The 25,795-nt window shown below is 42.7% G+C and overlaps 2 protein-coding genes across 4 annotated transcripts in view; one reads left to right on the top strand and one right to left on the bottom strand.

The window, feature by feature from the left end:
* Positions 1-91: 91 nt before the first annotated feature.
* On the bottom strand, positions 92-15,084 carry znf384b (zinc finger protein 384 b). Of its 3 annotated transcripts, XM_080427654.1 has the most exons (12): positions 14,770-15,083; positions 13,397-13,464; positions 12,052-12,265; positions 11,138-11,254; positions 9,147-9,242; positions 8,646-8,812; positions 8,468-8,547; positions 7,164-7,388; positions 3,339-3,506; positions 2,511-2,589; positions 1,859-2,017; positions 92-1,468 (listed from the first exon to the last, which is right to left on the bottom strand). In XM_080427654.1, the coding sequence occupies exons 1-12, from the start codon at positions 15,020-15,022 to the stop codon at positions 1,073-1,075; spliced, it is 2,022 nt and encodes a 673-aa protein (XP_080283780.1). In that variant the 5' UTR covers positions 15,023-15,083; the 3' UTR covers positions 92-1,072. The 3 variants fall into 3 exon arrangements, with proteins under 3 accessions (XP_080283780.1, XP_080283781.1, XP_080283782.1); XM_080427655.1 differs by lacking the exon at positions 9,147-9,242 and having other exon boundaries at positions 12,037-12,265; positions 14,770-15,084; XM_080427656.1 differs by lacking the exon at positions 9,147-9,242 and having other exon boundaries at positions 14,770-15,081.
* Positions 15,085-15,733: 649 nt separating this feature from the next.
* Positions 15,734-25,795, top strand: part of LOC308084783 (uncharacterized protein) — a 21,366-nt gene continuing 11,304 nt past the window's right edge. Inside the window, exons 1-5 of the mRNA XM_080427661.1 lie at positions 15,734-16,099; positions 18,182-18,300; positions 20,211-20,509; positions 22,710-22,830; positions 24,014-24,135. Coding sequence (XP_080283787.1) covers positions 16,010-16,099; positions 18,182-18,300; positions 20,211-20,509; positions 22,710-22,830; positions 24,014-24,135 — 751 coding nt within the window. The 5' untranslated portion in view covers positions 15,734-16,009. The remainder of the gene's footprint in view (positions 16,100-18,181; positions 18,301-20,210; positions 20,510-22,709; positions 22,831-24,013; positions 24,136-25,795) is intronic.

The following is a 25,795-nucleotide window of genomic DNA, read 5'->3' on the forward strand; positions in this document are numbered from 1 at the left end:
AGTGTGAATGAGGGCATAGCGGATGTTTATTTTTTCATTCTAGATCCAGAGAATACAAAAAAATCCAGTAAATAGAACAATGACAAAAAGCCAAGGTTTCCGTGAGATTTTATTGTATCATAATAATAACCCACTAATCTCATGTATGTCAGTATGACTATAAACGAGCATTATAAACATTGGTAGCAGTGGAAGTATAGTACCAAGAATGCATTTGGATAACAATGTAATTCTTATGATATACACAGAAAAATAAAAGAAATACAAAGATTACATAAAACACAAACCAGTTTATCACTTAATGTTTTAAGTAAACAGACCTGTGATATGATCAATAGTGTATATAGATTACCACACAAACATTTTGTATATACTGTTACAAAGTATATATCTATATATACTGTAGTTGCTCTTTTTTGTTTTGCTTTCCAGAAATGGTAATATCAATTTGCTTCCCTTTTAAGTAAAACATAAAAATAATAACATGAAAAATATCACCTGTGGGCATATATTTTACACAATGGTAGAGGTAATAACACTGATATAAAAAGAACTGAACGAGCCTGTATGAAAGTAAAAAAAAATTACCTTCACAGTTACCTGTCAGCTTTATTAACAGAGAGATCACAAGCAACCACTGTTGTTGTATTCAGAGGGGAAGAATACAAGGCTAGAAAAGACCATAATTTCAAGAGAACCAGCGGCTCTTTTAGCGTATTCTCCGTTCGATCATAATACCATCACTGTGATGGACTGAAACAAACATTATTGCAGCCTTTACATGCAGCTCCGCCTCATCAGACAACACAGCAGAGCAAAAACTACTTGGGGGAAATCAAACAGAGCAGAGAGAAAGTAAAAAGTGACTAATTTAATTTTTAAAACAAATTTAGTCCTTGGTATATATCCAAAAACCTTCTACCTCTTCTGTCTCCATCCATCAGTCAATCGTTTAGGCACTGTCAAGTGCAAAGCTCTCCTCTATCACCTTAGTATTGCTTTAATCCAATCATAACATCGTCCTCCATTTCATATCGTATTCTTTCAACCCCCCCGTGTCCATTTGCCTCCTCTACGAGTTGAGGTGCTCCACTTGGATAGCCGATGCCGCCACAGTGAGACAGAGGTCCTTGTGGGCGGCGAGGTCCGCCATGCTGACCGGTTTGTACTGGATGTCGCCGGCGGCCACTGTCTTATACTGGTGCAGGTCAAAGGGGCAGGCGATTTGCTCCGCAGTCGGGTATGAGGTCTGCCCCTGCTGCCCCCCTCCTCCTCCTCGACCTCCTCCACCACCACCCCCGGCTCCTCCAGGCTGGCCCGCCCCACTCCCGGCGGCCGCAACTAGGCTCGCCTGCACCAGGTTCCGTTGGTTTTGGGTCCTCTGCGCTGTGCGCTGTGCTGCGGCCACGACGGACGCCGTCAGTGCGTCTGGGTTGTGTTTCTGCATGTGTTTCACCAGATAGGTCTCCTGGGGGGGGGGGGGGGGGGACCAAAGGTACAGGACATTTCGACAGTTCAGTGTTTCTACTGACTCAAAAACATTGTCATTCAATGATTCGTAAAAAAAAAAAATTGACACTGGACAACAAAAAAAGTTTAAAACAGACAACAAACAGAAAGACATGACTGAGGTGAGCAGCACTGAAATTAGGATCTTTCTGTTATTGGACACTGTCACAGCATAAGGCCATCTTTCCACCCCGGGGTGTATGGTACGCACCCGGTACACCGGCTAATGCTTAATGTCATTTTTATTAATGGCATATAGCGTTTGGGTGTTATGACCCTTTGTCAAAAATGTGCACCTGCATTCTAGTGGCTAAAGTGTATGACGTAGAGATGGGGGCATTGGACTCACCGAAGTGTAGGTGCGGTTGCAGAGGCCGCAGGAGTAGAGCTTGGCGTGTTTGACCGTGTGTGTGGACAGGTGCACCTCCAGGCTGCCCGCGTCTGTATATCCCTTGTTACAGTTGGAGCACTTGTATGGCTTGTCCTTGTTGTGTTGCCGCCGGTGGGACTGGAAGAGAGTGAGCGGGTGGTAAAATAATCACTGAAAGCTTTGTTTGTCTCAAGTTTCCATTACATTACGTACGTGCTAGACATGAAAAAAACGATAGTAAACAAGAATAGTAAAGCCCATACACTAGAAAATCAAAGACATATATCAATACTACTACCAGATGTGGCATGTCTTTTGTGATAACCATTGTTGTGGTTGTCAGTTTGAGTGTATGTTTCTATGTCATTTCATGAACGGTATGTTCTGCATGTTCATATATACAGCTACAATACTTGGTGACATAAGTGTTTACAATTAATAATAGGCTCTGTGCATGACTGCAGTTCCCTTTTCCAGAAACACACGACACCTACATGTGTTTCCGGTTCAAATCTGCTACTGAGCCAATCAAATGTAGCCATGAGAAACTGACCCGGAACAGGAAACGGGAATGCCACCTTATGGAAAAGGCACGGAGCGTATTCTGCTAAATAAATGAATGACTGATTACCTGCAGGTTGGAGAGTTGTGTAAACGATTTCTCACATCCTGGATGGACACATTTGTAAGGTCGGTCTCCCGTATGAATCCTGAACACACACAGAGACAGGTTTGGATTAATATTTTTTTTTGTTCCATTGATTCCGATCGGCTACATTCATTTCCCAACCCCTAACTCACTCCCACCACTACATGCCAAACCATGAGTGGTTTAGTCTACGTGATTTGCAGGCGTACGTTCTATGCCCACTACAATATTGATATTTATTCAACCACGTATGAGCAATTGAGGCACTCACTCGCGAATCAGCACTCACTCAACAAGCCCCTTGACAGATACAGGACATACTGTACAGCACCTATGGGACTGTCCAACTGCCACTTTCTGTTGTTAATCCTGTACATTTTGTGCCTGCTGAAAAGTCTACATAATGCAATTATCTAAACATTTAAACCCAGTTTAACCCTTTCAAAATGTTCACAATTATGAATGAAAGATAAAACCCTCAAAACATTTTGGTAAATAGACAGCATGCCCACGCATCGTTTACGAGTAGGAAATTATAATAAAAGTAAAATATTAAAAAAAGATTCTTCAAGTTTCTGTTTGTGAATACATCTAGACGGACACAAAGGAAACAAGCCCCTGCGGCTCTGTTGGTCTAGTTACATGAGACACACATGAATAGTTTGAGACCGGGCGGTCGAACGCTGTCCGAGTTATCACACACACACACACACACACACACACACCACCCCTATCCTCCTGTGCTCCTCAGCAATGACCTCACCTGTACTGTGGAAGATGAGAAAGCCGAAGCCTTGAAGAGTCACTTACCTGTTGTGCTGTTGAAGGTGACTGAGCTGTCTGAAGCACTTCTGACAGAACGAGCAGGTGTAGGGTTTCACCCCTGTGTGGATGCGCACATGCTGCGCCAGGTAGCTGGAGTTGGCAAACGACTTGGTGCAGTGGGGACACTTGTGAGGTTTTGACTCTGTGTGGTTGCTTTAGGACAAAATAAAGTGTTGGTGAAAGAGAGAAAGGAAGGGAAGTGTGAATAAGTAGCAAAATACTAGTAGTGACATCCTTTGTTTTGAAATGCAGTTTAATGAAAGCGAATCTCAAAGTGCTACAAGGCAATAATGACGGAAGACAATTAACAGCAAGACAAATGCAATAAGGAACAACTAAAATATGTTATAGATAATAAAACACAAACAGCTGTAAAAGCAGGGGTTAGCACCACATCATTTCACAGAAAATGCAGCCCTGTAACACATTCCCCAATGCTGCTAAAGTGGTTTTCCTGTTCTATTGCAACTATCTGTTAAGGTGATTTTACCTGTACTGTTGGCAAGGTCATGTTTTAACTTTATTCTCCTTATTTTATTTTATTATTTCGCAGGTTGTACCTGTATGAGTGATAAATAAAACCCACTTGAAATCATGAGTTAGAACAAGGGTTGATGGAAAATTGTATTATTCCATGTGTAACATGCTGCAAATTGGCTTCCCAATAATAGTACAACTCTACCAACATCGAAGTTCTAGTAACATCTGTCCAAGCCTGTCAGGAATGGAGGTCATTCCAGGGAAAGAAAGCTCATTAAAATACAAAACATGTACAGCATGCACTTACATTCTACAGTGCCCTGTACAGTCTGATTTGCACCTGAAAAAAGCTTTCAGTTGTGTCAGCAAGGACTTTCCATCAAAACTCACAGCATAACAAAGGGGACAATATTTGCATAATAGGTCGCACAATGAATTGTAAGCTGTAATTTTTGTTCCCTTATCATTAAGTATGTTTGCTGTGGTCATAAACTGTCAAAATGTTGATGTAAGATGCAAAACAAGCGCTAGAAAATAATTAGGCTCCCTGGATAGTGGAAACTATTAGAGATTATAATAACTGCAGCCATTTGTAGTGTTTGAACATGTTTTTTTCTGGTAGATGAAACCGGTTTAAACATAATCATAGTTACTCCGAATACACCCAAATATTAAATAGTATCTCCAGTAATGATCATAGCAAAAGGTACGTGAAGCATAAACAAAACATAAAACAACATTAGCAGTAGGGATAATGAGTGGAAACAGTGAGAACAGAAAAAACAACCGTTTTCATTTCCATTCTGAGGATGCTCAGCTGTCATTCAATGAAGAGCGGGGGTAATGATGCAAAGCGACACACAGAGCGGCGTTGAATGGGAAAGCAAAAATGCATCCAAGTCTGCCTATGAATCAGAACATTAATATGCATTCCCATATGTGTTTGTCTGTTTGTATTCAGTATTTGCATGTTGGAAGCAGAAAAAGCAGCAGATTTAGAGGAAATGACAGAACATGCAAAAAAACAGCAGCACATCAGGGCATACAAAGAAAGGGAAGTGTACGACAGTAACAAAACAAGCATGCATTGCAAACAAGTGGATACGCTGAGAAAAAAGGGTAGAAATTCACATTGTACCAGTCGATATCTCAGAACTCCATGCATTTTAAATGACTGTTCTGATTACCTTGTAAATTATGCAACGCCTTTCTTAAAAGGGGTGTACGTCTAACTCAAAGGGTGCAATTTGAATTTAAATCTAAAACAATTTATCTGAAAAAGGTCACTTGTGGATCAAAACACTCAAACACCCACATAGGGGGTAAATATGCATCCATCTAAGTCAACGCGCACACACACAGCCATCTGGACCACCAAAAAAAGGCGTCGCTCACACGCTTTTATTGTGAGGTTTGGGCACGACTGTCCTCGCCAAACCCGGCCACAGCGGGTCTGGTCAATACATTTTAATGAGACTGCATGTGAAGGACACTCATTGCTTTATAGGTACTGTATGTTGGATGTTCTTAATGAGAATGTCTCCTGTGTGTAGATTTGACCATGGACCCTTAGAGCCTGCCGTCATTCCTTTTTATATATTATAATCCATTGCACTCATAAGTAATGTAGCACAATGCAGTAGGGGATAAACACAACTTTTGTAGTAGACTACAATAGATTTTCTTTAATCTAGGGAATCAGGTTTAGTGACTCAGGTTTAGAGAGTTCAGGTAGCCTGTCCTGTTTATCACAGAGCTAATTCGGGTATTTGTTAATATTGTTGTTATTATTTTGCCGATGTTCACTCTGACGTTAAACCTTGCTATTGTTGTGAATATGTCAGCGTTCATCAATAAATGGATCTTGCATTTATTTCATTCTCAATCTCTTACTGCGCTATGAGACCTGTAGCAAAGCACATTCAACTATTACAATGGAGGCCTCACACCTATAACTCACTTACTGTAACCCCTGCTCATTATGCTAGGGTGGGATGGCTCAGGGTACAGCAACTTGCAATGGGCCTGGTCTTCAAGATACGCAACACCACAGAGACACCCATGTACCTATCAAAATGACTTCAATAACGTTAAAGACGCACATAAGCACAACAATTTAGCTAGATGTTAAAAATTAGGAGTGAATCCATGTTTAGCAACTGCATGGCCTATTTCTTCTTGCCTTAACACATTCACTGCCTGAAAAATTTCAGATTTTTTTGCAGTTTTATGCCAGAGATTTTTCATTGAAAAAGAAAAGTACTCAGGAGCCAAGTTTTAAGTTAACAAGGAAGTGGATATATTTTTTTTTTAAACGCGATCTAGGCAATCAAGTGATGGATTTGAAAAACGAGTTAACTTGATCTAGGCAATCAATGTGTTAATGATACCAGAAACAGTTTTTGATGGGCTGTATAGCTTAAAACGGGGTCTTAAATTTTTTTTATTTTACAGGCATAATTAACATTAGCCTCTTAGCAGTGTTTACACGAAGGACGTCATGGAGGGGGTGACACTTGAAATAAATCTCCTCTGGAGGGAGGGGGTACTAAAGAGGGGAGGCCTGTATAGTCAGACAACAGGGGAAACACAAATAAAAAGTGGGAAGAGCAGAGCTGGGCAAAGATGGGTAAAAACGAGGCAAGATGATACTACATATTGAAAAGCAATGCAATGCAAGTCAATGCAATGCCTACAATGTCAAATGCAGGACATTATAGGAGCACAGGAGAATAATATAATCGAATGGACATGGGGTTCTACAATACAATACAGGGGAGGACAATGTAGGCTACAGGGAATCTGTGATCTTGTTTGAAGGAGGGGGCATTATCTGCAGTACTCTATATACAATGACGGGACAAGATGGCAGACACAGGGGACAAGGAGTACGGCGAGTTCGCTGTATAATTAACTCCCCATTGGAACATATTGAACTTTTCCTGTGTATAGTCACGATAACCCACTGCTAAACAACACCTGAGAGTTTTGGTTTAAATTGAGGGTGAATCTTGTCACTAATCATTCGCAACCATGTTATAAAAACGATAATACACCGAACGTCATGATAGGTCGTAATCACGCCACGGCTATGAGATTTTAAGGCACTCCGCTTCAAATCGTGACAACACCATCAGCCTAAACATATGGATACAGCTCAAGGCTTGGTGAATGGTGAAACGTATCATACCAGAGCAGGTAATGGCTGGGTCACCCTACAATATGACAGGCGTACGGGACAGGGAGAATGGTGTGTGTGTGTGTGTGTGTGTGTGTGTGTGTGAGAGTGTGTGTGTAGCGGGGTAGGGTGGGTCGTTTGGTCTGCAGTACCGTGTGTGCTGCTGTAAGTGACTGAGCTGCCTGAAAGATTTCTGGCAGTAGGAGCAGGTGTAGGGCTTGGCCCCGCTGTGGATGCGGATGTGCTGCGCCAGGTAGCTGGAGTTGGCGAAAGACTTGGCGCAGTGAGGACACTTGTGAGGCTTGGCCTCTGTGTGCGACTTGGAGTGGATCTGCATGTCTGATTTACTGAAGAAGGTCGCCGCACACATCCGGCACCTACAGGGACGGAGAGACACAGACACACAGACATACAGACAGGAATAGGACAAAGGAGGGATGAAGGAAGGAAGGCAGGAAGGAAGGAAGGAAGGAAGGAAGGAAAGGAGGAAGGACGGACAGACGTAAGGAAGGAAGAATAATATGGGAGGAGAGGAAACAGGGAGGGAGACAGGAAACAAAAAGAGAGAGAACAGGAATAGTAAAACATAAAAAATAAAGATTGTTGGAAGGAGATGATGAGATGATAACCCACAGAGAGGAACGACACACACAATGAAGTAAACCAATGAAAATAATTAACCAAAAAACAGGTGTGAAATGAAAGTGAGCGCAAGAAATACAACATAAAAACATGAAAAGGGCGAGTTAACACACGGGAGAGAGGAGGGGGGGGGGGGGGGCGTCAGTGAGGCAGCTACTGCAGCAGCAAGAGAAAAATCGAGACAGACAAAAAGATCCTAGGACTAAAAGGCCATGCAATAAGGAAAGGAACAGGAGAAAGGACAGCAGAAGAGTAGGTAATGATGTGTGTGTGTGTGTGTGTGTGTGTGTGTGTGTGTGTGTGTGTGTGTGTGTGTGTGTGTGTGTGTGTGTGTGTGTGTGTGTGTGTGTGTGTGTGTGTGTGTGTGTGTGTGTGTGTGTGTGTGTGTGTGTGTGTGTGTGTGTGTGTGTGTGTGTGTGTGTGTGTGTGTGTGTGTGTGTGTGTGTGTGTGTGTGTGTGTGTGTGTGTGTGTCCGCCCAGTGTGTAGATTGCAGCAGCAGAGAGAGGCAACTGAACAGCAGCAGAGAGAGCTCACATTGTGCCCCAACAGCCTGGTCTATGAATCTGAAAGCAGGCGTTTTAACGCCCCTCACCTACAAAGCAGCAGTGTTCCGCCCACAACATGCAGTGAAGCGCATGCATGTGTGAGTTTGTGGGACATTCAGTTATGGCATGTGCATCTACAGAAGCCTTGAACTTAGCATCACTAAGCCGACTTAAGACAGGACAGAGGGGCTACAGGTGTGCTCACATTCCATTGCTAGTACGTGGTAATATAGCGCGGGGATGCAGACTAGGGCTTTTATGTCCGTACCTGTATGTCTTAGTGCCGCCTTCCTTAACCACGTGGTCTTCGTCTTCGTTCGACAGGTCATATGGATCGCCGACATGATGCTGCAAAGACGCAACAGCAAAAGTTGGGACTGTGGACCTAACTCACCATCTATTTCCCACATTTAGACATTTCCCTTCTGATGCGTAAATGTTCTTACCTGGCCCCCGGCGGTCAGGTGAGCCAGTATTAACGTTTCATTTCCTGGTGAGAGGGGGTGTCCTGGTATCCTAGGTACCAACGCAGTCACCTTCTTCTTCCTGCCTCGCTTGGACGGTGTTGGCATGACAACCACATGGGACGTCCCGTTGCCATCTTTCATCTTGTCTAATGGGAGAACGACAACATGGTTACATCTTGTCTAATGGGAGAACGACAACATGGTTACAGGAGAAAATGCATCCCCAAAAACTATTGCATTTGTGTTAGGTGTAAGGTTTCACCAAATGTATCTGGATTGGGACCGTTTCTTGCATTGTGAAAAATGAACTAAAATCTAGGGACTGTGTGTGTTTATTTGAGACATTTTAAACATAATAATATATATTTTAATAATATGAATCTTGAGAAATATGTTTTTCTTTTCAATTCAACTCTCTAGATATTGTGAAACACAGAGAGTGAAAATGCTTTGACAAAAAAAAAGAGGTAGATTCATCACCATGGAGGTTAACTATGTTTCCATCCCTGTCTGTCTGTATAGAGTACAGAAGTCCTGACGTCACTCGTTCATCTCCTGGATCGTAAAGTAATTTCTCTATGGAGAATAACATTGGGTCATCTTAGAATCGTCTCATATAAGAATTGTGGTCCAAAAATAAACAAACTGTCTTGGCGATATTGTCAGGGAGGAGGTTCTGTATCGTTTATGATAGTCAGTCACTTATATTTGATACAGTCTGTTTCTGGCGAAGAGGCAGAAACCTATAGACCCCTTTCATGGTGGCCATTTTGGCAGGTAAACACAGCTGACGGTATTATTAATTGTGGATGTGTTTCAATAAGGTGTTACTGTGTGGAATCATGGACGACTCCTGTACATTTGAATACAAGAACGCTCTCCCCGGGTATAATCCGGCGACCTCTGAACGGTCACCACCAGGTATTCCTATACGTAACCTCAGTAAAACTATGCCTAAACCTAACCTTAGGGCGCGGTCCCACCAAAACACGTTTGGCCGCTGTTAAGCTCAGGTTGTGAGCTGAGCGGCCACAGTTTTTTGCAGCCAGCACATTCTAAATAAACGGAGTGACCCACCTATCACTCACTTTCAGGACCCTCCCATGCAACAGCTACAACCGCTAGTTGCTCTATCGCAAGCACCATGTCGCTCCCTGAGTCTTGGGACGGTCCGCCTTCCATTCGCCCGATTGGACAGAGGGGGAAAAGCAGCATAGAGCGCATAAACGCAAGATGTGCGCGACCGCGGAAAGATCCGCAAGACCATGAATCCACACATTTGCATTGACAGATTCCGCCCCAAGGTAAAATAAAAGTGCGGTGGGAACGCGCCCTTATTCCTAAATGTAACCTCAGCAAAACTATGCCAAAACCTAACCTTATTCCTAAACTTAACCTCAGTAAAACAATGCCTAACCCTAAACTTATTGCTAACCTTATCCTCAGTAAAACGAATACAAGAATAGAAGAACCGCTGGGGGCGAGCGGTCAGCAGAAAAAAATGGGGCAGAGTGTGTAAAGTTACACAGAAAACCATAGTGGCCATCTCTTATGCCATGTTCAGCTCCCAGTGCTCAGCTTACACTCTGATGTCAAGTGATTGTTGGGGTTTCTCGTTTCAAAATTACATTAAGAAAAAAATATTGTTGCCCAACACAGTCTGGGCACTGAGCAATAACAAGATAAGCAGGGTTATTGTGCAGCTTTATGGGTTGCAAAAACAACACAAGTGGTCTGAAGGCCTGATACTATTGCCAATCGCAAGTAAATCTTTTGGTAAAAAATATATTGTGTTGATTCTCCTATCCTCAAAAAGTCAGGAGCATCAGAAAAAGATTTAGGTGAACCCAGCAAAACAGCTTTAGGGCGCGCTCCCACCAAGAGTTGGCTGGCCGCTGTTAAACGCAGGTTGTGCGCGGCCACAGTTTTTTGCAGCCAGCGGATTCTAAAAAACGGGAGTGTCGCGCCTGTCACTCACTTTCAGGAGCCTCCCCGTAGCCCGCACCGCCTGTGCCTGCTGCCTTGAGCACCATGTTGCTTCCTGAGTCTTGAGACGGTCCGCCTTCGACTCACCCGATTGGACAGAGGGAGAAAATCAGCGCCTGCCTCCAGCAGTTTTATGCTTAGTCGCGGAGAGCAGATAAACGCAAGGTCTGCGCGACTAGCGGAAAAATCTGCTCTTGCGTGAATCAACGCATTTGCATTGACAATGCATTGGCAGATTCTGCAAACAGCGGCCAGCCAACTCTTGGTGGGAGCGCGCCCTTAATCCACTAACCCCTCAAACCCAACAAAGTTTTTGAAACAATGGAAGCTTCAGCCAAGAGATAAATTACTACTCTTCCTCAGGTCCAGAAAATGAGTACTTAAGGTCACCGGGGTAAGTTTTGTACAATGCTGGTAATCGATTTTTGAAGGAGATTCCACCAATTATGTTAATCATTCATCGCCATTTTCATCATGTGTGTTACCTGAATTAGGGGCATGGAGTGCAGAGACAATCATGGTAGTAGTAGGATGGCCGACAAAAGACTGCGAGGAGGTGGGAGAGACCAGCGTTCCCTGAGGAGTTGTGATGACCAGACCAGCTACACAAGAGACACAGACAGAATGAAACATGATAAACCTGTATCTCTTTCCAGCTGCCATTAACACATTTCCTGTCAAATTAAGAACAAATTCAGATAAAGTTAAACCCAGATGTAAAATGCACCCAGCTCACAATGTTTCAGTGACCCAAACCACATCTGAGGGAGAGAACAAAACTAAATCCTAATGACAAAATGACTCACTTGCTGCCTTGGTAAACTTGGCTGTGTAAGAATACCTATATCTTGAAAATGTGATTTATCCATTTATCCATTAGCTTGGAAGTAACGTGTACGACAATCTGAATGCTAGATACTAAACGGTATCTATACAATAGTTACTATACTATAATAATACTATAAATACTATAATTACTATAAGTATAGTCTTGTGTAGACAGACAATTAGTGATCTCTGCCTACTAATATTGTGCATCTGCGGAAATCTAAGAGGCGAGAACAGCTGCTAACAAACCTACACCCACTGCTTTGAAAACAAATCATACCACCTTACCAGTTCCCACCTATTTTGCATTGGTGCTGCAATGCACTAGTTTATTTAAAAAGAAAAAAAAGGTTTTAGCCCCTACATTGTAATTAGACATTACCAGACAAATCAGTAAGTGGAGATCTATGATCTTCTGGCTATGGGAGACTACTATAACAGATCCACCGACATCTAAATAACTTCTATAAATGTCAACACCGGGCCATAAAAGGTGAACACGTGTTGCTGTTACAGACACTGAGAATCATATATCACGTGTGTCTCTCCAACGCACTCCACCCAAGCTCACCTGCCGTCATGATGCCGGTGGAGGGGACAGGGACCACCGTGATGTTCTGGGTGCTGTGCTGGTGGTGGTGTCCCCCGCCCTGGCCCCCACCCTCCTGCTTGGTGCCAGGGATGGTGAGCACAGCTGTTGGGTAGTGGGAGGCGGAGTAGTGTTGGGTGGTGGGGGTCTTCTCCTGCTGCTCTTTCATCTTGTTGAGGAACATGGCATTCTCAATCTGTCAGTGGTGGAGTGAACACACCAACAAACAGTGCACAGTCAAATCTGGTGTGTTCATTTAACTCAGAAGGTGTAAAAACTGACCCTTACAGCCAGGTCTCTTTTTATAAGTGTGTTACACGCAGGTATCCAGGCATCAAATATTTTTTGCACTGAATACAGGGTTTGTGCAGGAGTTCAGAATTCTAATTCATGTATTTCAAGCACCTTCAAGGTCTGTATGTTATAGATTTTCTGACGACACAAATTAAGTTGATTTAAGCACTTTTCTGACCTTGAAAATAACGTTGAATTCATGCAAGTTCTATTTTTAACCTTTTTGCATCTTCTATAAATAGTATACCAGGACGGTGCCAGCCTTCTGTAGCCTAGCATGGCCAGACTAATATCACTGAGGGCTTTTTTCTTTCTGCACTGGCAGATACGTCTGGTTTCCAGGCTAAGCCTTCTTGGGGCCATGCATGTTGGGAAAGATGCAAGTTGTTCCATTTATATCGGCTGTGTAGCACTAACGTTGCACGATGTTCGGCCAATCAGTTAAGCCGATTGGTCGGGTTGGTTAGTGGTGGCACAAACATGACTCAACGCTCCGCCAATCCGAGAAGGCAGCGGTTTTGGTTGGTCAATCAGGGAAGCCAATGCATACAATCTTCTGAACACACTGAGAAGTTGTGAGTCTTTCTCAGACACAGGGGCTGACAGATACAGATATTCATGTTTTTTTAGTTCTCGGAAACCATTGGTCTGTCCGAATTTCCATTCGGCATCACACACCTCGGGGTGATAAGAGAGACACACGCTAAGTTTGAGACCATTTGGTCGGACTCATTCCGAGTTACAGTCAGACAGACACAGAGATTTGGTCAATTATAGTATAAATTACAGTATAAATATATAATAGATATAGTCCAGGGGGTATATGTACATCCAGTGTCCTGACCCATCCCGTGCTAATTCATGCTGAGCACAGCACACCAAGACAAATTCAGCAATAATGTATGGCAATAATGTATAGAATCTTGCTCACTAAATATGCAACAACAAACTCAAGAGTCAGTATTTTATTTAAATTAGCTTCTTCACATAAACTAATCACAGTGAAGCTGTTTGAAGATGGGTCCAGTCTTACCTGTCCTTGAACAGTGGGAACAGGAGACCAGAAGTAGGAGGAATTAAAGTGGGATTCATCCATCATTTCTTCAAAGGGACAGAAAGAACATTTAATTAGTCCATCTAATTACATTTTTATCTGAACACATTTGAAGATTCAACATTCTTTATTGTCACATCCCATTATATAAGAAGGCTATAAAGAGAATAACATCATTGGGTTTCAGCCCCTAGACATGGCAGCAACATAACAAAATAGCAACAACAACAAAAGTTGAAAGCAGTCAAAAGTAAAAAAGCAATACAATAAATAATAGTTTAAAATAACATGCAACTGTGCTAATGGATGTGTGGCAATCCTACTAAACAAGTAGGCTACCTAAAACTAATGTAAAGGACTGATCTTGTGTTTTCAGTTTGTATAAATACAGTATAAAAACAATAATAGCCATACACCCAAGTCAATTAACCATTTTACCTGTCAGAAGACCAATCTACCCAACAGTATAATCCAACAGAGCAAAAGCCACAGCGGTTACATTGAGATTGGCAATTTGACAATTGTTCATTTGAGAGGCAAATTATTAATTTGAAAATGTGTAATCTCTAAAGTTTGTGGTATTAAGGCTAAACCTAAAAAATATTTTAGACGTCTGCAGTGCACAACAACAAGCATGTCAATGGGTGTTTTGTTCTTAACAGTTTGTTTATTAAAAACAACAACAACGCTGCCATTCTCTGGGACACTTTGCCATGTAATCTCTTATAAAATCAAAATCACATATTTGAGGCGACCACCTCCTGTTGTTGTTGCAAATAATGCAAGCCCATATGGAATGGATTTTATGAATCGGTGTAGCTGGATATCGGTGGTGCATGATCAGATCGACACACTGTGTAAACAATAAAGAATAAACCCTTTTTTATTATTGCTTAACCTACGCAGATTGTATGTGCAGAACGTCACAAACAACCACGGCACCGTGCAGGAAACGAACAACAAATAATCACAGTTTTGTATGTTCTTTTTTCAGCGTGACTCCATTTCGGAGTCCCTCGCAATGCTAACATACATACAGCACAAATATATAGGCCAGACTTTGTAATTAATAGACACACACACATGGCCCAGAGACAGAGCGAGGTGCCTGGGAAAAAATAACAAGCAAAGAAGAAGAAGAAGAGAGAGAGCAAAAAAAAAAGAAAAAAAAAAGCCAAGGATAAAAAAAAAAAAACCAAAGAGAAGAGAAAAAAAGCAAAAAGCCCATCTCACAGACTTCCGGCTGTCTGGAGAGACACGGGCGTAGAGCAGGCAGGGCTGCATGGACGCGAATCGGCGCAAAATTTAGCACAAAAAAAACACTGTCGTGCAACACAAACACTGCTATTTACCGGTGATAACGGCTCCCCGGAAGTCCCACGGCCCCGGGACAGTTTGGAAACTCTCACCCCCAAATCTGTCCACTTCTAGTGGGGATCGACGAGTTTTTGTTTTTTCTTCTCCCCGTGTATTTTTTTTTTCCTTTTTTTTTTTTTCTCCCTCGGTGGCTCGAGCTGCTGTATGTCTGCTGCTCTCACTGAGGTCGTCACACACAAAGGAATGTATGAGGGTGACGTCACTTCCGCCCGAGTGAGGCCGATTCATTTTAAAAGGAAAATGAAATGAAGACAGTGTGTGCCTTGACTTTACACTTGGAATGTTTTATCTCTCTTGCACGGTTCTTGTTGGAAATTTGCTAGATTTAAAAAATACCTTAATCGAAATCCTAGTCTCACAGGTGTTGTTTCATCTTTACTTTAAATCTTTGAAGCAAAGGAGGAGTTTGATCTCCCTGTCTGCTTGTTTTCCTTATTTTGCAGCAGTGGTCCTGATTCCTACTAGAGATGACTGGTAGCTTTTCAGCTTGTCGGTGTGATTTTTTTTTTTTAGTCTCTACACTCTGCAAGCAACTCTTAGATTCTATTTTTAATATCTGGAATCTAGAGTTGCAACACCAACCCTTGACATACATCCAAACAGAAAAGTCCAACTGATTGTATTACAAGATGTTAACTCACCAACATTGCAGCTGTACGGAAAGTTTGAATTATCCTCTTTCTATCTGCAAAGTTTTTGTTTCAGAAAAATCCACCGTAGACAAATCCAGATATTAAAAATAGAATCTAAGAGTTGCTTATGGCTACTGTTGGACCTGCATCCATGGAAAATCTTTCCTTTCTAAATGCATGATTCGTGTGGAACGAGTTACTGTATGCAGAATAAAATATGCACATTTTACTATACAAAATGACAGTTGTTATTATTACATAAAATATAAATAAAATAAAATAACCCAGCGCAGTCCCTCAATGGTCCACACGATGTCGCTGTAAGGACAATCTAGTCAACGTCACCAGCAACATCCGGCAACAGCGACACGTCTCTCTCTCTCTCCCCATATATACAGTATATCTATGTCTCTCAGCCAATTCGACGGGGAGCTGAAACGTAAACACATGTATCGATTTATTTATTTATCTCTCTGAACTTTCCTTAAAGTGGAATGCTGTGGTGCCACTGACAGGCAACAGGCTAGATTAGAACACAGTTCTTCACATTCCTTTAGTTTAGTAGATACAGGTTTCAGATCAGATGGGGGAGGTGAGGAAGCTGCAAAAGAAACTGAGACAGATTGAGAATCTGGAGATCAAAATCACTCTCAGCCCAGAGGAAAGACTTAAGGTACTGAAGACTTCATCATCTACTTGTGGTTCTGTAAATCCTCGATGGCTTTCCCCCCGCTTGTACAATTATACACTGATTTATAACCACAGTCTGCTTCACGACAGCACATGATGATGAGTGAAACTGGATTTATCACAGGGATAGCGACAATCAACCCATCTTTTGTCCCCTGCCTTACTATACAGCAGGGGTCTTCAACAGGGGGTCCTCAGACCTACTATAGGGGGTCCGCCAACCTCAGAGCTACTATAGGGGGTCCGCCAAATCTTTGTGTAATAGGATTTTTTTCCCCCTACAGCATCTCTATTCTAAGGGGAACAGTAACCGAAAATAGCAGATCTACAAGCTTGTAGGTCGGCCATTTTTGGCAAAGAGATTTGGTGTGTGTTGGGGGGAGGGAGGGGGTACTAAGTACTAAGTATTGAGGGTTTAAGTGGTTAAATGTCTGAAATGAACAACAAAAAACACACTGATGATAGTCTATGAAGCTATCTCTGAAATCTATGAAAAAGTTTAATCTGCAATACAATCATATGCATAGTGGGGGTCCCTGCTTCATCCTAGGGGGTCGTTGGGCTGAAAAACTGTGAAGACCCCTGCTACAGAGACTATACTGCATATGCTGTGTACTTTTGACACAAACTGACACAGCCATAGGTAGGTTAATACTTAGGTATTACATAGATATTGTGTAATTGTATGAATGTGTTTACTTGTAACAGGCGTATTAGCAAAACAAGCCAAGCCGAGGCCTATTTGGTTTAATGAAGGGCACTTATGCATGAAAAGGTTGAGAAGCAGGTTTCTGTGAAAATTTAACGAACAGCGATGATGTAACACAAACAGAAGGATATGTGATTAACATGAATTAATAATAACAGCTGCTGCTGAATACATAATTGACAGCTCTGCACCAGAGTTCAGAAACCCATACTTCCAGTAGAGTTCACCAGACAGAAGAAACAAAAAAAATAAAATAAGGCACATTCTTAATTAACCAGAAAATCAGTGATTCCACATTAAATGGAATGAATGAAATGAAATTTAGGCAGTTATGAAACATAGGACAGAATACAGAAAAAAGATACAGCTAGGAGTTAATAATAATAAAGTGTGTAAGCAGGTAATAATGCACAGTGATTAGGAATGAAGTACCAGAAACTAGGAGATTTGGGTATACTTCAGAACTCTTGCTTGGCCCTCTGCACTTGGACCACCTAGGATTAGCCTGGGTATGAGATGTTACAGGTATAGATACGATATAAATGTAGTCAAAGTCCACTAATAGTATATTAACAGTACTGAATATGTATTCAAAGTGCACTAATGGTATATCAACTGTATTAACAGTGGTATTAACAGGTATAAGTATAGCCAACGTGTACATAGACAATCTATACTCACTAGTGTGGGTAAATAGGAACAGTCAATCCACAGTGGATAGTGAGAAACTATTTGTGGTAGTTAATGAGCTGCAGTTCTTTGGTGAGGAAACGTAATCAACAGCCTTCTTATGCTTACATTACCCAGTCACTGACTGTGCATCTTAATCACATCACAGATTCGGTTGTACTCTGGTTTGTTATTTTGGGAGTGCTGAACTTATTTCGACTCAATGGCTATACTATTCTGCTTTAGCCCTAGAGACCCACATAGAGTCGTAAATTCAACATTAGTTTTCCTTCCTTCATTCACAGACTCAATTCATAACTCATACACAGCAACTCTGCATCAAAAAGCTGCTTGGCATAATGAGTGCATATTACAAGCTACAACCCAATGAATAAAGCAAGGCAGATTATGTTGGTCATTTATATGGAGTTAGTGAAGTAATTGCCTTATATCATGTTCCACCTCTGAAGTTAATGAATAAAGTGAACCAGGCTATGTCACGCTTGTAAACAGATAGCGGGCTCATTGCCTTGGCGTGCACACACCGTGTCGCTCAATCGATGCTCAGTTGCAAGTTGTCAACTAATGAATAAAGCAAACCTGAATATGTTCCATCCTCATGCATATGAACAATCAACTGTGGAGTCAGTGCCTGCCGACCAATCACCTGCCTCCTCTCCTCCTTAGATCTCCAGGAAGGCGGAGCTCCGTTCCAGATTGGCTGGACTGGTGCTGCAGCTTTCTGGCCCTCAGCAAACTCCTGGGATTGAGGAAGAAGGAAATAAGGAGAAGATGAAAAGACAAGTGTAAGTAGGCAGGGATAAGAGATAGCGGGAGTCACAGAAACGGGAAGAAACGAGGGGATTGGTGTGGGCACCGGACAGATGGCGAGAGGCGTAATTCTTCAAAAGCATTAACATTCCCTTTGAAGGCTTTGATCTGATTTTCTTTATTTTTTTTATTTTTTTCCGGAGGTCAAATCATGTCATGCTTAAAACAAATCTTCCTGGGTTTTGTACCACATCATGTAGACCTCACCTAGGGTTTCCAGCCCTGTACATCTGGCCCCTTAGGGGCCCTCCTGGGTGCAGATCTCATCGTGAACCCATCTGAACCTCTCTGTTATGGTCAAACCTAGTGGTATAATAACCATGGTCATAATCTTTTACATGCACAGAATTTCTACCCACGTTTGCTCTATAGGGCCTTTAAAATGTTCTGCTCCACTGTTGGGTTGCTTATTACCGTTAGATGATATGCTGAACAACATAATCCATGCACTTTTTTATTGAACGAGGGACTACAACTATAGCAACTATATTGAATGAAAATATATTACTGGTATATTACCAGTATTTGTTTTAACCCATTGAGACCTGAAGCCGATTCTACATGTCTCCTAAATCTCAACAGTTTTCTGAAAAACGTATGTTTCTATATCAGTGGTGCATCTTTTTCATGTCAAGGACCCCCAAAATTATATGTATTTGGCCGCGGACCCCCATCAAAATATTTTGTTCCAGGGACCCCCAGAAGCAAAGATTTTAGTTAAAAAAATTTGCTTAAAAAATATATATATTCAAAGATTTGCACACATTTTCACGATTTTTCAAAAATAGCAGATCTACAAGCTCGTAGCGCGGCACTCGGTGCCGCGCTATGAGCTTGTATATCTGCTATTCTTGAATAGCCCAAAGTGTAAAATAATGCTTTTTAGCTCAAATCTAAAAATGACACAGTTCCAGGTCTTAATGGGTTAAAGTAATTTGGGGGGGGGGGGTATTTTTAAGCCTTTATTTGATAGTTACAGTGGAGAGAGACAGGAAATGCGGAGAGAGTAGGGGAGTGACATGCAGCTAAATGGTACGGCCGCCGGCCAAAAATCAAACCAGGGACTAGTTGATGAGGGAATTTTCCTCACACGTGGTACAGTAAATGCCCTACAAACACTTGGCTGTTCGATCGCCCTGGTATGCCAGTGTTTTCAAGGTTGTAGTTATGCAAACAAAAATAGCGAGATATATATCATCGTTATGTATAATTTATTGTATCTTTCTCCCTCTGCATGGATTGTTACTCGCAGGACAAAGTGGTGCATGAACTCACTGCTGGTTATTATTGTCTTTGTGAATCTACTCCATTCTCATACTCTACCATTCTCTCAATCTGTCTCATACCCTACAACAGGGGTCTTCAACAGGGGGTCCGGGACCCCTAGGGGGTCCTCAGAGTTACTACAGGGGGTCCGCCAAATCTTTGTGATATGACTTTTTTTTTTACATTAACCACTTGAACTCTAGCATCCCTTTTTTGAGGAGAACTTTAGCCAAAAATAGCCGATCTACAAGCTCACAACGCCTCGCGCTGCGAGGCGTTGTAGAGCTTGTAGATCGGCTATTTTTGGCAAAGAGTTATAGGTGTGTAGAGGGGAAAAAGAGCAGCATAAGTTTCTGAAACACAATTTTATACAATATAGAGGGGGTCCCTGCTTCATCTCTCTCTCAGCTAGGGGGTCCTTGGCCTGGAAACGTTGAAGACCCCTGCCCTACAACATGCCTGCTGCTTGGTTAGCACTTGTGTTCTTCGGAGGGTCCTTCAAAACATTCCACTCTACAGCTGTGCATACTGTCACGGAGGTTGCCTTGTATCGTTTGCATATTGATCAATCCGTTTGACGTTTCTTTTTTTTCCTCTTCCCTGTTCTGCTTGAGCACAGGGAGGACAGCTCTAGGGCCATTCCATCACAGATGCCTCCAGCCTCAAAGATCCCTAAGGGGGAACCAAGCGCCCAGGTTGTGCGGCCAACGCTGTCTGGCTCGCAGACAAACACTGAAACAGAGGAGAGAGGAGAGATCCACGTGGGATTAGAGGGGGGGAGATCAGAGACAGGCAGAAGGCGAGATACGGAGGGAGCAGCCAAATTGTCAACCCACTGCCCAGATTTGTCAGAGGGCTCTCCAGCCCCGCCTGCCAGTGCACAACCTAGGACGGGAACACAGCAACTTGAGCAAGAAGGTGGGCTAATTGGCGTGGAAAGGGTATTATCTATACTATAATTTACAGAATCTGTGTGTGTGTGTGTGTGTGTGTGTGTGTGTGTGTGTGTGTGTGTGTGTCTGGCATAACTCAGATAGCGTTCGACCGCCCGGTCTCAAACTAATCATGTGTGTCTCATATAACTAGAACAACCGGACCACCGGTTAACGACAACCGAAAAGTCACAAATATTTGTATCTGTCGGTCCACGGTCTGTTTTCTGTAGTCCCAATTTTTAGAAGGTGGCATATCTGTTTCCTGTTCCAGTTAATTTGTCCCATAGCTTCGTTTGATTTGGCTTGGCAGCAGGTTTGAACCGGAAAAACACATGACACCTTTACATGTGTTTCCAGCTACATGGAAACACATGTTCACATGGGGTGTAAACATGCCCCTGTTACAACCCCTAATTACTACCACTAGTACCACTATTACTACTGTTATTATTATATAATACTACTACTACTAATTATTAGAATAACAGCTTGGCTGTTGATGTCTGTGGATAGATTATACATTTGTGAGGCTTCTCAAAAATACCACGGGGTTCCGAAAAACAACACAGAATCAAGGTGACGAGCAAAAACACCCAGAGAGTAAATGATCAAAGAATAAACTGCAGTGAGAGAAGGGTACCGTACGTAACAAGAAATAACAACGTAGTTGTGTTTCCTTCATGAATGTCCTGAGGAGGTTCTAACAACCTTACCAATCTGACCTTCAAGCTGTGTCTGCCTCCCTGAGGACACAACTCGTGCTGCTGTGAGTGTACTTCCTCTGAGCCATATTAGCTCATGGCTCCACGGCTCATCCATATTGAGGAACACTGGGGTGTTTTATCTTCAGTTAAAGGAGAATTTTGGACTAAGTTTTTCTTACCTTTTCTATGATGTTATGATATCTTAGGATGAATGGTATAGTAGAAAATTTTCATAACTCCATCCCGGGTACGCCACAGCTTAAAACGTGCGCGGATAGGCCTTGCGCTAGATCGCATATTTTAATAGCTTTTTTTTTTTTTTTTTTTTTAGATCTGACGTTCATAGTGACAGAACACTATGCAAAAAAAAATAAAATAATCTAAGTCTCGCTAGACGAGATTGAAATCTCGAGATTGAAATCTCGTCTAGCGAGACTTCTGTTTTTTTTTTTTTTTTGGGACAGTGTTCTGTCACTATGAACGTCAGATCTCACAAAAAAAAAAAAAAAAAAAGCTATTAAAATATGTGATCTAACGCAAGGCCTATCCGCACACCTTTTAAGCTGTGGTGGACCCAGGATGGAGTTATGAAAATGTTCTACTGTACCATTCATCCTAAGATATCATAACATCATAGAAAAGGTAAGAAAAACTTAGTCCAAAATTCTCCTTTAAGCTAACCCAAGCACCTCAAAGGGCAAGTCAAAATCTCAAGGCACACCTGGATTCTTATCCATGCGAAATAGCCTTGTAATATCGCTATATAACACTATTGACAGAAATCATTGTTGTTTTCAATTACCATCAGTCAAGCTTCATTGTAGGTGTCACTAAGCAAGCCTTTTGCACACCTGCAAAGCGATAGGTGTGTACGAGAAGACCAATCTGGGGCCAAAACAGTAACAGAAAAAACTCCTGCACACTGTCTTCAAATGCAAAAAGTTTTGATCCTAGACCTGGATCTCAAAGAACAAATGAGAGAGAGAGACATATTTATTGGCTATCAAACCTACGGTGGAACAATCCGGTCACGCCACAATGTGACATCACTCATTTAAATGTTTGATAATGTCATAATGGCAATAGAAAGGCAAAACAACACATCAAGGAAAAGCAATAATCTAAGGCTAAACAAATTGGTGCAGATGTATGAAATACATGATGTATTCTAAATGACAGATTTTTGCATATGATGATATGCCCAAAACATGGACAGCTGTTTATTTAGGGTTTAGAATTTGTGTCTGTATTTGGAAATGAGTGCGCACACTGATATAGTAAATTGAAAGATAATTCATAACTTTCAGCATACTTGTATATATGTATTGCATTCCAAAATCCCAAGGCAGACCTGGACTTGTCTCCCGGCACACCAGTGCGCCTCGACACACCGTCTGGGAACCAAACAATAGTCACTGATGTGTCAATACCACTAACAGCGCAAATTAGTTTTCATTCACGTTCTCCTCCCTCTCTCAGACACTTTCGCATCGCTCCAGGCCCTCTGGGAAAAGGCCCGGTTCCGCCTCAGACTCCTTGATGGTCACAGCGACATTGTCACCTGCGTCGTTGCCATTGACAACCTGGTGGTCTCCGGGAGGTAAGTCCAGGGGGGGCCCTCCGGTAGACAAGACAGATCTGTAGAATGAATAATGCAGATAATTATGTCTGATATGCTGTGTGTGTGTCTCTCTCTCTCTCTCTCTTTTGTTTCACTTCCTGTCTTGTTTCTTGTCTCCCCGAACCGAATCGGTTTCCCTTTCTCTCACTTCTTTTCTCATTCTATCCCCCCTACTCTCTCTTTTGGCCCCATCTCTCTATCAACCTTTCTCTCTGTCACCTTTTATTTCTCTCTCCCTATCCCCTCTCTCTGTCCCCATCTCTCTCCATCTGTCTCTTCCCCTCCTGCTCTCTCTCTCTCTCTCTCTCTCTCTCTCTCTCTCTCTCTCTCTCTCTCTCTCTCTCTCTCCTCTCTCTCTCTCTCTCTCTCTCTCTCTCCCTCGCTCCCTGACAAGTAAATTCCTCCTACACTGATAACTCAGCTGAGGTCTAGTGGTTCAGGTTGAATGCATTTAACCTTGCTCTCTCTCTCTCTCTCTCTCTCTCTCTCTCTCTCTCTCTCTCTCTCTCTCTCTCCCCCTCTGTGAGGTCCCCTCACACCACCTCTCCAATAAAGTGATTATACCTTTTGCCCGAAACACATGGCACAAATTTGGGCTCTCTGTGCTCTCTGCGTGGCAAATTCCTGGCTGTACGGGTCAATTTGTGCACTCTTCGCAGTTAAATTAACACTCAGGCATTTGCTATGTACAGACTCATTAATTTGAACTTGAACGTGAACTGATAACACAAAGCCTGCATTAATAATTCATTACAGAGGTCTCTGTATAATGACAAGTAGTGCAAATTTGGTTTCAGTGTTTAAGAATACGATAATGGATAATGTCTTTATGGCTTTTTTGTCCTACAGATGAGTAATAACAGGTGCTTCACCTCTCTCTCTCTGTGTGTGTGTGTGTCTGTGTGTCTACCCTTGTCTGTCTCTCTCTCTCCCTCTGTGTCTCTCTCTCTTTCTCTGTCTGTCTGTCTGTCTGTCTGTCTGTCTGTCTGTCTGTCTGTCTGTCTGTCTGTCTGTCTGTCTGTCTGTCTGTCTGTCTGTCTGTCTGTCTGTCTGTCTGTCTGTCTGTCTGTCTGTCTGTCTGTCTGTCTGTCTGTCTGTCTGTCTGTGTGCGTGTGTGTCTCTCTCTCCGTCTCTTTGTCTTTGTCTCTCTCTCTCTGTCAAGTCGAGATACAACAGTGAAAGTGTGGCATGTCCCTACGGCGACGGAACAGAGGAACCTGGGAGGTCACAGCGGGGGGGTCACCTGTTTGTCGGCCCCTCCCCCTGAGTACTGTAGGAGGCTAGGTAATGCGGACATCATGTAATGTCTGATTTATACTTGATTGTGTGCCATGTATTGCACTGAAAATAGCTGATCTACAAGCTACATTACGCACGCACGCACGCACGCACGCACGCACGCACGCACGCACGCACGCACGCACGCACGCACGCACGCACGCACGCACGCACGCACGCACGCACGCACGCACGCACGCACGCACGCACGCACGCACGCACGCACGCACGCACGCACGCACGCACGCACACACACACACACACACACACACACACACACACACACACACACACACACACACACACACACAGCCACTCAGATTAATGGTGATGGTCTGATAATTACAGTAGTAACTCATCAGATTAGAGAGAGATAACCTTGGAGGATACTGACAGACAGATGGACACACACACACACACACACACACACACACACACACACACACACACACACACACACACACACACACACACACACACACACACACACACACACACACACACGCATCGAGGCTAGCACTGAGTGATGGTACATCTCCAGGTGTAATAATTATAGAGATAGTTCATAAGATCAAACCCGAAGAGAGAGAAGATAATTGAGAGACAGACAGACAGACAGACAGACAGACAGACAGACAGACAGACAGACAGACAGACAGACAGACAGACAGACAGACAGACAGACAGACAGACAGACAACCTGGGCTGACCCTCTCTAGTCTCTAGCCACCAGCCGTCTATCACTCCATTTTTAACGCCCTCTGCCGGTCTCTCCCTCCCACTCCGTCACTCCCTCTCTCTCTCTCTCTCTGTTCAATAGAGAGAGATAGTCCCTACTGGAACCGTACTGCAGAACAATAGTCCAAACTGAAACCATACACAACAATAGTCCAAACTGGAACGATACAGAACAATAGTCCAAACTGGAACGATACAGAACAATAGTCCAAACTGGAACGATACAGAACAATAGTCCAAACTGGAACCATACATAACAATAGTCCAAACTGGAACCATACAGAACAATAGTCCAAACTGGAACCATACAGAACAGTAGTCCAAACTGGAACCATACAGAACAGTAGTCCAAACTGGAACCATACATAACAATAGTCCAAACTGGAACCATACATAACAATAGTCCAAACTGGAACCATACAGAACAGTAGTCCAAACTGGAACCATACAGAACAATAGTCCAAACTGGAACCATACATAACAATAGTCCAAACTGGAACCATACAGAACAATAGTCCAAACTGGAACCATACAGAACAATAGTCCAAACTGGAACCATACAGAACAGTAGTCCAAACTGGAACCATACAGAACAGTAGTCCAAACTGGACATAACAATAGTCCAAACTGGAACCATACAGAACAATAGTCCAAACTGGAACCATACAGAACAATAGTCCAAACTGGAACCATACTGCAGAGCAGAACAATAAGTCAGACTGGCAGCAACAAGGCACTTTAATTTAATGCTTGGATAATGCTGATTATTGTTTCTGATCATGTGTGCTCCCTCAGTCTTTCCATCTCTCTCTCTCACTCTGCCTCTGGCATCCCTCTGGCCATCTCCCCTTCTTCTCTACACCATCACTTATTTATTCCCCATGTCTTCTCTGTCTGTCTCTGATCCTCCTTTCAAAACGGGTTCCCT

Source organism: Gymnoscopelus braueri, assembly GCF_963280865.1.
Source record: "Gymnoscopelus braueri genome assembly, chromosome: 4".
NCBI lineage: Eukaryota > Metazoa > Chordata > Actinopteri > Myctophiformes > Myctophidae > Gymnoscopelus > Gymnoscopelus braueri.

Excerpts from the sequence above, each read along its gene's own strand:
- znf384b (XM_080427654.1), bottom strand. The coding sequence starts at position 15,022 with ATGAATCGGCCTCACTCGGGCGGAAGTGACGTCACCCTCATACATTCC. Across the intron at positions 12,266-13,396 it reads TTCCCACTGTTCAAGGACAG|ATTGAGAATGCCATGTTCCT; the intron begins GTAAGACTGGAC and ends CACCACTGACAG. Across the intron at positions 8,548-8,645 it reads ACCTGACCGCCGGGGGCCAG|CATCATGTCGGCGATCCATA; the intron begins GTAAGAACATTT and ends GCGTCTTTGCAG.